Below are 12,340 nucleotides of genomic sequence, written 5' to 3'. Positions count from 1 at the left end.
TATTTCAAGGATTAACACAGTAGTTTAATATTAGTACAGGGAGTCCTCAATTATAGGCGGGGTTCCGTTCTAACAGGCTTGATGATAAGTGAAAATCACAATTAACCATAACTCGGCAATTTAGGAGCCGATAACCAGTTAATGGGGCCTCATTTAGGTACGTATCGGCACCGATAACCAGAAATCATTGCCAAAATTGCTGATTTTGTGGTGCTTACCCAGATCACCATTAACTAAGTCCGCCAATAACCTGGGATAGGCTATATTGAAAAAGGGATTTTGACGGAGGAAAAATCTATTTCTGGGCTCAGCCTATGTCGCTCCGTGAAATGTCCCTTTGATGCTCATTTCTAAGGTATAAATATTGCTATACATACCAGAGAAAAAAAAAAATGGTAGTGCCAGAGTATTCTGGCTCGCTCACCTTTTAGTTAAAGGTGTCGGTATGGTATCTGGGGCGAGTGGAAGCCTCTACCAGAGGTCCCTTGCCATTTAGTCTCTCCTCCTTCAAAATCCCCTGCCTACAGAGGAGCCGGACTAAAGCCCGCCACCCGCTACTACTACAGTCAGCGCAATCATAAAATTATATGCAGGTACAGTACAACATTTAGTCATGAAAATAATAAGAAAAACAGAATATTGATTTATGAAAAAATCTGCAAATGGGCGAGTTTTCCCACGAATAATTTATATGTAGGTTCTACAGAAAATTCCGCAGATCACTGAGTCCGCAAATTGCGAGGACCCAAATCCAGGGGACTTACTGTATATATTTGTATATGATAAGTAGGAACTGGATATGAATGAAAATAAGACATTGAAAGTTGTGTTTATTTGAATTTATCACGTTGAAATACTATATTCTTAAAGGTTATCACCAGCCTTTTCAAATACAAAACTAAAACATACAGCACTGGCGCCAGCCAGAAATAAACAACATACAATAAAAGAATTACAATATTTTTCATACTTGTGATTTTCTTCTTCCGTCACACAAATATGGCACAGAAGTGCATCAGGCTGAGAAATGTACTACTACTGGGCACCTACTCAACATTTATATATGCATAATTTAAGTGTGGGATCACGAAAGAGTACAGTTGTCCCCCGTATTCACGGGGAATGCATACCAGACGGCCCTGCTATTACGTAGTTAGATCCTGCGAATAGTTGGAACCCCTATAAAAGTGCTTAAAATGGCCTATGTATTTTGTTTGTTAAAACTCAAGAAAAACCCACAAAAAATTTGTATACCTGGTTGTTTTTTAATAGTTTTATCGCAAAAAGTGCATTTTATGATGAAACTGATAAAAAACCCCCAGGATTTTGTGGATATTTCTCATACAAAAATACTGGGAATAGGTGAATTTCCCGTGAATAATGGGGGGGTATGTTCCAGAGAGAAATCCGTGAAAACGGAGAACACGAATACAAGGGGACCACTGTACAGCCACCCATGATGTTTAATTAGCAAACTGTGCAGAGATGCTCTCACTGAATGTCTTACACCATCTGGAGCAATCGTTGACAAGTTCCAGTTAAAGGAGCTAGGAAACGAGGAGATGAGGCAACTCTCATTAAGCTAGTATTTCTGAGATCATACACGATAACATAAAAACTCTTTAACCTCAACAACTAAATACCAGAAAGGGACTTAATCAAGGCTGTAACATTCCTTGACTCATTCGGTGCCTGGTTTGGCCTAAAGACAGGACAGAGAGAGACAGCCATCAACAACCAACCTTGGCTGTGCCATCATGTTAGTGAAGCCTCCTCATTTACTGGTGTTATAGGTGTTGTGAGAGAGAGAGAGAGAGAGAGAGAGAGAGAGAGAGAGAGAGAGAGAGAGAAACTATCACAGGGAATGCCTGATTTAGAAACTTGTTCAGTTTCTTGACAAAATCAGCAACTTTGCTATCTACATTCCTTACAGTTATTTACCATAAGTAGAATACAAGGAACTTACTTTACTACAGTACTATATGAAAATGAATGAAACAAAGGAATTAAGCAGTATCTGTGTACAATACCTGTACACAAAAAGGGTATAAATAAAGTCACACCAAAGTCAAAATAGTGACTAATGCATATGACTATCCATAGCAAATACTTGAGACTGCTGTTTGCTTCACAAGAAGTAAAATGTTAAGAATGGCAAAAATACCAGAAGTCAAAAGATTGCAAGACATCACTGATGAAGCTGATGAAGCGTCAACAGCAATATACTATATCTAACAACATACAGACCCCCAAAGGCATATTACTACAGACTGTAAAATAATCCCAAATAGATGCAACAAATACGTATGCAGATTTCACCGACACTCTCACCTTAGCAACAGTAACATTACAAATTGCAAAAAGATGAAAACATGACAAATTTTTAATCAATTTGTATTTTTCATAGCTAACAAACATGCACTTAACTTATGGCTAGAAGAATTACCCATAAGTTAAGGCTGTAGATTTTTTAGCTAAAAAAATTGCAAATTGATTAAAAATTTGTCATTTGTTCATATATACGGAACAAACACCACCTGGAAAATGGGGTCTTAACTCTCGGGTAAATTATTCTTCTTGCCATAAGTTAAAACCCAGGTTTGTTCCGCATATGAACAAATATGCAGAGGATTTCACAGAGAATCTCATCTTAGCAAAACCATCTAAATATCTAACACAATAAAATTATCAGAAGACATACTTATGCATATAAACACTAAGTACGCCCCTTTACACACAGCTCAGCAGTAAGTTAGGTGTCAAATGGGAGACTGATAAATTATAGAGAAAAGGGCTAATGAACATTCATTTGCATAAGAAGAAATCAAAATACTAGAATAAATACCAATAGAGAAGATAATGAGACAACAATTCCTATTTAGGAAATTAGATGACTGGGTAGAGACAAAATAAAATTGGGAAGTTTAGGAAATAAAACACTTGCTACTCTTAAATATAACGTATACAGTACACGAATGTAAGAGTTGCTACAGTACAGTCACATAACTAGTTATCTGTTAATAGTTAAACCAAAGTAGTTAGCAAACATACAAAAAGAAAAAAAACAAGAAAACAACTGGGCCTGCCTTTACCAGTCACAAAACCACAATGTAATTTCAAAAACAGTGTATTGAGGAGAAAATAAATTATTTAAGATACTAGACTGACAACAATAAAAATTGAGAACACTCAAGAATATCACAAATATAAGTACATACTCTCAAAGCAGAAAAGGAAATACAAAATTGTCAAAACAGATGTATGGTACTACTATGCCTAAACTAAAAAAATGAGAGCAACAGAAAAAAAGTACTTAAATGAACACCCTCTGTAAAACCTGCATGCATTATACAATTATGAGAAAAGTTAAAAAAATAGACTCCTGTTTTAAGAACAACTGGATGGAAGCTTTTCCATTAATAATCATACCAAAGGGTTAAAAAAATTATTTTCTCCTTATAATTGCAGACTTATTGCCACTCTATCACTAAAAACTTACCTATCCCCACCCATCAACTTCCACTACTATGTACATGATCAGTAAACTGGATAAGTCTCTACATCTCACACTAGAACAAAAATTTAATCCATAAACTTCCATGATTCCTAGTTGTCAGAGACCCAGTCTTGGTGGTCCTTACAAATTTTGTAAGTCTGACACTGAGACTCATACTGATTAGCTAAAATAACAAAAGTAATATTTTTATTTCATATGAACACCGCCACAATTAACAACATGCTTTGCTGATCAATATTTCCTTCAGCAATGCATATACATAACAGCAGTATGTACTTTCTTTCATTGTTATACAATACAGGCAGTCCCGGGTTATGGGGGGGGGGGGGGGTTTGTTCTGTTCTCGGCAGAGTGCTGTTAACAGAAAACCGCCATTAACCGAAACTCTGCGGCTTATGACGCCAAGATCCGGTTGATGGTACGCCTGTTAGGTATGTATGTTATAGCACCAAAACTCTATTATCAGCATCTTACGGTGCCAATAACTGAAACTCGGCCCATTATGGCACTATAAATTGTGCCATAAAACCGCATCGCCATTAACTGAGTCAGCCAATAATCGGGGACTGCCTGTAGTACATAACATGCAATGTCCTCGTATAACCATGACAACAAAAAGTTACTCCAACTTTATTTAAATTCACCACATAATTCATTCTGAAGCATGACCAACTAAAATTCTTGCCACAGCTTGTTTTACATATCTTTGTTCTTTCAGAGATTAAGACTATCACACATAAAAGTTATAACTAAGAGTGTTTACGACAAATTTACGAGGGTGCTTTAGATGGATGGTCTTTTTTCATTCTGCATTATTTTCTTTTTCATTCAACACTAACTCCATTAATAGCCTTAAAGCATTAGTTGTGTTTTGTTTTAGGTGACTCCTTAAATTATCAGAGCTCTGTTCATCACTTTTTGACGTTTTGGTAGTAGTAGTTGTAGACTCAGCCACACAGGGACTACGTAGGCCAATGCATGTATCCTTTCCCTCCATATTGAAAGATCCTATTGACCCAGCATTCTGTTTACAAACATTACCACCTTCTGAAGACGTATTTTCTGTAACTACTTTCCTTGTGCACTCCAAATTTGGATAAAGTTGACCTGGTAGATCTCCTGTATTACAAGTTTGGGTAAAATATGAAGAATACAAGAATGGACTCTTATCAGAATGGCCTCCACTTCCCTCGACTGGAAAAAAAGTTGCTGACATCACAGATTGTTCCAAACCTTGCTCAATTCTACACATATCCACATCATGTGGTGGACTTGCACCTAGTCCTCTTGAAGCACCACTGCTCAATTTCTTTAATGGAACACCACCTGGATAATCTGGTAGAGTTTCTCGGCGTATAGCTACTTTTCTCTTTGAACCTTGAAGTTTACTTTTTTTTCCTTCAATACCTCTTGTTTCAACTTGTTGATCCAAAGTTTTTGGTTTTACAACCGAAGAACTTGCTCGTAGATTCCCTTTTCTCTTCCTTTTCTTGACAAATGCTGGGCTCTTCATAATCCAATCCAATGACTTTGGGGCTGAAGACACCAAATTTTGCTTATCTAAATTTTCACATAGTGATTCCAAGGTAACTCTGACAGAATTGTTTCTATAGCACAAGTCATTAGCCTCTAACTCTTGGACTAAAACTTTATTTTCTTTTGCATCCTTAAATTTTTTGCTGTACTTGTTGACTTCACTAATTCCTAAAGGTTCACATATGTCTTTAGCATTTTGCTGGACACAAGAGTTATCAGAGGATTTTAACCTTTCTTCCTTAATGCCAGAATTATCATAGTACCAATTAACATTCATCTGAGTATCATCCACATTTTCTTCCAAAACCTCTGGTACACAATGCATTGACAGAGCCGTTTTTTTCTTGTTTTCATCAGTAAATTTCAAGATCCTCCTCATGGACGGAGATTTTACGATATCGTGTTTGACATTTGAAGCACAATCCCACGAGTTTTGTTTTCCCAATCTTTTTAGGTTAAGCTTCAAAGTCTCAACACTTTCAAGTCTTTTGACTTTATTCACTTTATTTCTGAAAGATTCACGACCTACGGAAGGAACATCTTCCACCAGGTCAGGATTTACAGAACAAAGTTTGTCAGTTAAATTGATATGCTCCCCTTCTGTAGGTGACAAAGGCTCCTCAAACTCTGAAATTTCACTGCAGGCTCCAAAATCCTTATTTAAATTGGTTTCATCAGTTTCGTTACTTCTGGTTACGGCCTGCACAACCAGTTGTAACTCTTGGAACTCGGATGCTTTTACAGAATAAGAGGTATTTTCGTCACAGCTCTGCAGGTTTTCTCCCACCGGCCCTTCATTACTATAGTCAAGTCCTTTTCCTGCAGGCAACCATATTCCATCCCTTTCACTGGAGGGGTGTGTTTGACATTCGAAGCACAATCCCATGAGTTTTGCATACCTAACCTTTTTACCTTAAAACTGGATGTTTCACCAATTTTAATTTCTCTGCCTCCATCCATTTCATTTCTAAATTCTTCCCAACTTGTAAGAGGAACATCCTGTACCTGGTTATAATTCATAGAACATGGGTCATCGCTTAAAACCACTTGCTCATCCTCCATGGGCAACAGTGGTTCCTCAAATTTTGTTATTTCACTGCAGGAAGCCAACCTTTCTTCACTGCTAAAAGGCCCTTTTTCATCAACATCACCTAGCACTTTCATTGGTATGGCATGATTGTCATTTGAAACACAATCCAAGCTGTGTTTTCCAAATCTTTCTAGATCATACTTAAAAGTTTCAACACTTTCAACTTCTTCCTTAATTTTAAGATCAACATCCAATACCAGGTTGCGATTCTTAGAACAAGGGTCATCGCTTAAAACTATTTGTTTATCCTCCTTGAATAACCAAGGTTCCTCAAATTTTGTGACTTCAGTATAGGTACCAATTTCCTCCTTGATGATGGTTTCCTCAGGTTTGATGTTTCCTCTGGTTATTGGACTAATAGGCCCCTGTAAATCCGCACACCCCGAGGCTTTTTCAGAAGTTGACACTGATGCACATTTCGAATCTTTCTTTCCCTCATAGCTTGGCAGGTCTTCCTCCAAAGGCTCTTCCTTTAGGTTGATTTCCTGGATGGAAACATGAAGCAGTTTCTCAATGTCTTCTACATGAAGCAGTTTCTCAATGTCTTCTACAACTTTTATAGGAAGGGTAAATTCTGATTCATTTACTGTTTTCTGGCTAACATTTCCAGATATGCCAGCCTGTATATCAAAGGGATCCACTGGAATACATTTATCTTTTGATTTTTTTTCAGTATTACTATTGGTATTTCCAGATACACATATTTCATCACAAGGTGAGTTTTCATCTACCTGAGAACTTGCAGCAGTACTACTAGTGTCTGGTAACACTTCTGATAAACTGGTACCCATTTGTGAATTATGACTATTTTCTGAAAGTGATGCATTCAATGCAGCTCTTTTGTGTACTGTGAACTCTTCTTGATTTTCTCTTGTATCTTTACCCCTACCGTGGGTTCATCACCACAACCCTGTATTGAATCTTGTTCAGTTGCAATTGCATCCTGCACACAGACATCTACTGCCTCTACCTGTTCGTAATTTACTGGAGATACAGCTTCATCAAATTTAGTGACTTCAAATTTACCATCCTCCAGTGATATACTGTCATTACGTTTAGTTTTCTCTTCAGTCGGGTAGTAGTATTTACCTTTCACTTTATCTTCATGAGAAATGAGCCTTGTTTCCAGAGTATCACACCATTTGTTATAATCTTGTTTAAATACCTTGCAACTAAAAGCTGATTCTGTGTTAATTCTAAAACAAAAGGTGTACAACGTGTCCCTCTGCAAGAAAGTGGAGGAGTCCTGTTCCTGTTTTAAATGATGCCATACATGATCTACAATTTTTGAGAAAGAACCACACAAGGGGCACTGGAAGCCATGGCTGCTATCACCCTGAGCATTGGATTTCACCAGGTTTCTCTCTTTAATGACGTTTTCTTTTTCACATCTGGAGCACATGAAGCAACAACCCAGGACACGATCTTCCTTCGGCACCTAAAGAAAAAATACACTTGTTATTGAAATCAGGTTGATAAATTAATGACATTGTAAACTAAACAGAAGATACAAAGGATACTTAAACATCTTTCAACAATTCTACATGCCTTCTAGTTTTGCTCACAAAACAGCAAAGGATTCTGCCTGGGACATTTGCACTTCAATTAATAAGCATCAAACTCACTCAAGATATTTCACTTGAAGCACTATTACACAAGTTTTTCTTATGACAACATTTTTGTTTCAGTTGATGCTCAGAGCTGAACTGTTACTCGTTGACAAGGTATCTTTTTAAAAAGCTCAGCATGCACATTTTCTAACACCTTGCCTGTTAAGTTTCTACAAGAGGTCCAGAATGGTAGTGAAACTAAGTTGCCCATGTTCCATCTCAAAGCTCAAGCCTACAACCTTTGCTTTTGTAGGAAGAAAGTACTACAGCTGTCATATATCTTCCTGTAACTTACAATACAAATGAAATTTACACAAGACAAGTAATGATTAACCTTAAATAGTAGTGCTTGTTCATGCAGTTACATACTGTACTGTATTCAAGGAACAGTTCCTCTTTATGACTTGAACACCTGTGGAGATAACCAAGTATCCTCAACAAAATGTTTACAATGATAAAAATATTTACATAATGAATTGTACATGTGGTGCCCTTGAGCTCGTCCCCCCCACCCCACAATTGTGTGACACCCCCTCTAACTATATTACAAGCATTTATGAAGTTTAAAGAGGTTATAAGCAAAACGTATTCACATTTCAGAGGAACATACTCTCCGGTTGCTTTCCTATATAAACAGCCATCAGAAAGAAAAGGTTATTTAAATCTAAAATATGACTCACTTTGCAGGGATTCAGGATCACTTTTGCATACCAGTGTTCAAAATATTATAGACCTATCTCCAGCAAAGCCAAATCATTAGCAAGACTGACTAACTTGGCCAACCAGGAATCCTTACACTACTGAGCAGGTTCATTTCGGCTTGACCATTTCCATAACTTTTTCATTTTTGGGTACCCTCTTTGACATGCCCCGAAGCATCCCTTTGTACCCAAGCAGCACTGAAATCCTCTTCTTATTTGATATCTGTTACCTCTGATCTTTCCCTTTACCTCAATGCCAAACATCTCCAATGCTAACCTATCAATTTCAAAACTGTTTTCTACGCCAGCCACGAGAGGAGTTGCAAATGTGACTCGGTGGTCTCTCTCCAGATCGGAAATTCTTAGCAAAGAATGAAGACCCACAGAACAGATGGTCTCCGTGGAAGATTGTCCCTCTTCCACAGGACCCATCATTATGTCCTATTATTACATTAAAATCTTATCTGGGCAGAACTTCTAAAAAGTCTTCAGGTCCTTTTTATTAGAGAGAATGGTGGAACCATTTCCTTGAAGGCCATCAGACAACAAATTCTTTATTTTATTAAACAAGCCAATCCGGATTCAGTTCCTCATGTCCATGATATCCAAGCAGTGGCTACCTCAGTTAATTATTTTCATCACATGAACTTCGATGATCTTAAAAAATATACGGGTTGGAAATCTCCGACAGTATTTAAACGCCACTATCTGAAGTCTCTAGAGGCCCTTAAATATTCGGCAGTGGCTGCAGGGAACATTGTTTCCCCTGATACAGCCTAGTTATGTAATTGTAAATTTGTATGTTATTATTATCATTATTTGTGCTATTAATTACCTTTTGGTACTCCCTCTCACCTACCTGCCTCGCTTGTAATCCCTGCCTTTTTGCCCTTTGTTCTGGACTGGATTGCTTATCAACCCACTCCTGTACTTGTACATATAGTTCATTAATTTGTTTGTTTTTATGTTCATTACCTGTTGTATTTTTCCTGGTGATGGTATGGATTTGGTCATAATAGATGTTATTTACCAATTGTATTTTGCTATCCTTAACTTGGATTATTAAAAGAATAATTATAAGGAATTTTTATTTTACCTTTCATATAAAGTTTTTTGTTTACATTCTATTTCCAAGCTTGTATGGCCAATTCTCTGTTACTATTTCACTGGGCGACACAGGTCAAGCCCAGAAAAGGGATTTTGACAAAGGAAAAATCTATTTCTGGGGGAAGACCTGTGTGGCCCAGTGAACCCATCCCTCTCTTTTTCATTTCCCCACCCTTTAGCTGGCCCAAGGTTGAGTGCGTAGTATTTCAGGAATGGCGTTCTTGGCAGAGGCAGTAGTAGTAGCGAGCGGAAGGTAGCTGTTGTAACGGCACCTCTGCAGAGGGGGATTTTGAGAGAGGAGAGATCTATTTGGTGAAGTATCTGTGATAGTGGCTTCCACTCGCCCCTGATGCTATACCGACACCCTTTGAGGGTGAGCGAGCCAGAGGTAGTAACTCTGGCAATTCCATATGGCTTTTTCTCTGGTATATTTAGCATTTATTTATACCTAGAAATGAGTGCTATAGGAACATTTCACTGGGCGACACAGGTCTTTGTCAAAATTTCTTTTTAGCTTCATCAGTTCTCCGACTGTTAAACTAATGTGACAGCAGCAGGTTCTCCTTAATAAGAAGCTTAGGTCACTGGGATGAGAGACATTTCACTTCTTTGTCACTTCTAGTCATCTGGCAAAACAACAGAGAATAAACAATTCAGCTACAGGGTAGAGACAAAATAATGGAAAACATCAAATGATTCATGACAAAAGTAACAGGTGCTCCCTAAAGACAGCACCCCCCCCCCCCCCCCCCCCCCCCCCCCCCCCAGAATAGCAGTGACATCATCCCATATGAGCTGAATTACTTTCATGTTCATCAAGTGGACAGTCAACACAAAATTTCAGTTTCAAGGGCATGTTACTCCCAAAGTTACTTAGACAATATAACATTTAATATGTGCAATGATGATAAATTGATTTTTGGCGTTGATTTCCAGTATCGGCACCAATCCCTGGTTATCGGTGTCAATAACCAGGTGTCAGTGCTGTTATCGATGATTCAAGTATTTTCAGTTATAAGTCATACCGTAGGGAACAGAACCCCCCAATAAAAGGGGACTGACTGTATATAGTATATAGTATGTATTTCTAACTTGTATATTTTGTAAGTATATTCATATGCCGTACAGGAAGTGGCTGCTTATCGGCGATCAGGTTTTATGAGGCTTGCCTAGTGCCAAAAATCACCAATCTTCGTGTGCCGACTTCTGGTTATCAGTACCAATACATACCTAACAGTTGCCATTAACCGGTTATTGGTGCCATAAATTGCCACTTTTAAGTTATCAGCCATTTTCGCTTAACATCAAAAGCCGTTGGAACAGAACCCTTGCTGATAACCGTGGACTGCATGTACTGCGCAATGTCAGTCACTGTAAATAACTTTGAAAATATAACGAAACCATCCGGCCATTAATCTGCCAGCATCATCAGAATCTCGAAGGGTTAAACGTCCTCGATTGTTAAATTGAAAGGAATTCTTAAAATCTTTATGTGTATGTACGTACTTGTTTCACTAAATGGATATTCCCCCTCCTGAATGTAAGGGATACATCTTTAAAAAGTAGGGGTAACTGCAGACATGGAACTGTCCAATAATTGGTTCTGTTCATGTACTTTACACTGTACTCCCATTAGTACATGAATTATTCATCAAATGTGGATGAGTATTGTCTAGTTCTGATTCCTGCCTTGAAATAAAAATCTCAGCGACCAAGTTGTTTAAACAAGCATCCTTCTGGGGATGACTACAACTATACTTTTATCCTATCAAAATAGTACTACAGCAAAACCTGAAAGTACCAGTAAAAAAAAAATGAACTTGTAATCTTTCCACTGGAAATATAAGTACAATATAGTGGGGTCTTTGTATTCGGGTTCTCCGGATTCGCAGACATAGACATTTGCATATTTCTCTCTGGAACATATACTCCCTTTGTTAAAAAATCCAGAATCATATATTAAAAAATATATTTCTATGTAAAAATAGAACAAAGGCTTTGGAACACCTGAACGGTGTTCCTCGTCAGTGTAATGTTGAAATGTAAATGGAGAGAATAGTTTCCTCCCGAAGAGCATCTAAAAAGGTGGGCGGGGCAAGAAAATAACAGCTCATCATTGAAGTGCTTTTTAGATGCTCTTTGGGAGGAAACCATCCTCTCCATTTACATTTTAACGTTACACTGATGAAGAACACCGTTCAGGTGTTCGAAAGTCTTTGTTCTATTTTTACATAGAAATATATTTTTTAATATATGATTGTGGATTTTTTAACAATTTGTTTTCAAGAGACTGTTAATTTCTTAACATATAAACCCCCTTATTTGCGGGAAATTTGCCTATTCGCAGTATTTTCTATGAGAAATATCCACAAATTCCTGGTTTTTATTTCATCATCATCATTCATAAAATGCACTTTTTGTGAAAAAAACTATTAAAAAAACCAAGTATAAAAATTTTTAGTGGGTTTATCTTAAGTTTTAACTAACAAAATAGGCTGTTTTAAGCATCTTTCTGGGGGTTCCAATTATTCACAGGTTCTAACTACTAGTTGTGGGCGGGGGGGGGGGGGGGGGGATCTGGTATGCATCCCCACGAATACAGGGGACCACTGTATATATATATGTGGCACAGTAAGTTGGTACCTAGTACCCAAGAATATGATAAAAAAAAAAAGGGTTGAAATTAGTGGATGATCATTTATTCGGGAAGATTAGAAAATAAAAAAGCAGTTTTAAACCAATTTTCATTTCACACTACAAGATACGGCTCAGAATACTT

At 37.6% G+C, this 12,340-nt stretch overlaps 1 protein-coding gene across 12 annotated transcripts in view; it reads right to left on the bottom strand.

Moving 5' to 3' along the window:
• The window catches only part of LOC135205827 (zinc finger protein 316-like), a 216,098-nt gene that overhangs the window by 109,239 nt on the left and 94,519 nt on the right, over positions 1-12,340 (bottom strand). The window contains exon 6 of one of the 12 annotated variants that reach the window (XM_064237026.1): positions 6,970-7,581. The exons of the other annotated variants lie outside the window; for them this stretch is intronic. Coding sequence (XP_064093096.1) covers positions 6,970-7,581 — 612 coding nt within the window. Of the gene's footprint in view, positions 1-6,969; positions 7,582-12,340 lie in introns of those variants that run through there. 12 annotated transcript variants of the gene reach the window in all.

Source organism: Macrobrachium nipponense, chromosome 24 (assembly GCF_015104395.2).
Source record: "Macrobrachium nipponense isolate FS-2020 chromosome 24, ASM1510439v2, whole genome shotgun sequence".
NCBI lineage: Eukaryota > Metazoa > Arthropoda > Malacostraca > Decapoda > Palaemonidae > Macrobrachium > Macrobrachium nipponense.
Note: the sequence above shows the minus strand (reverse complement) of the source record. Positions and strands in the feature narration are given on the sequence as shown.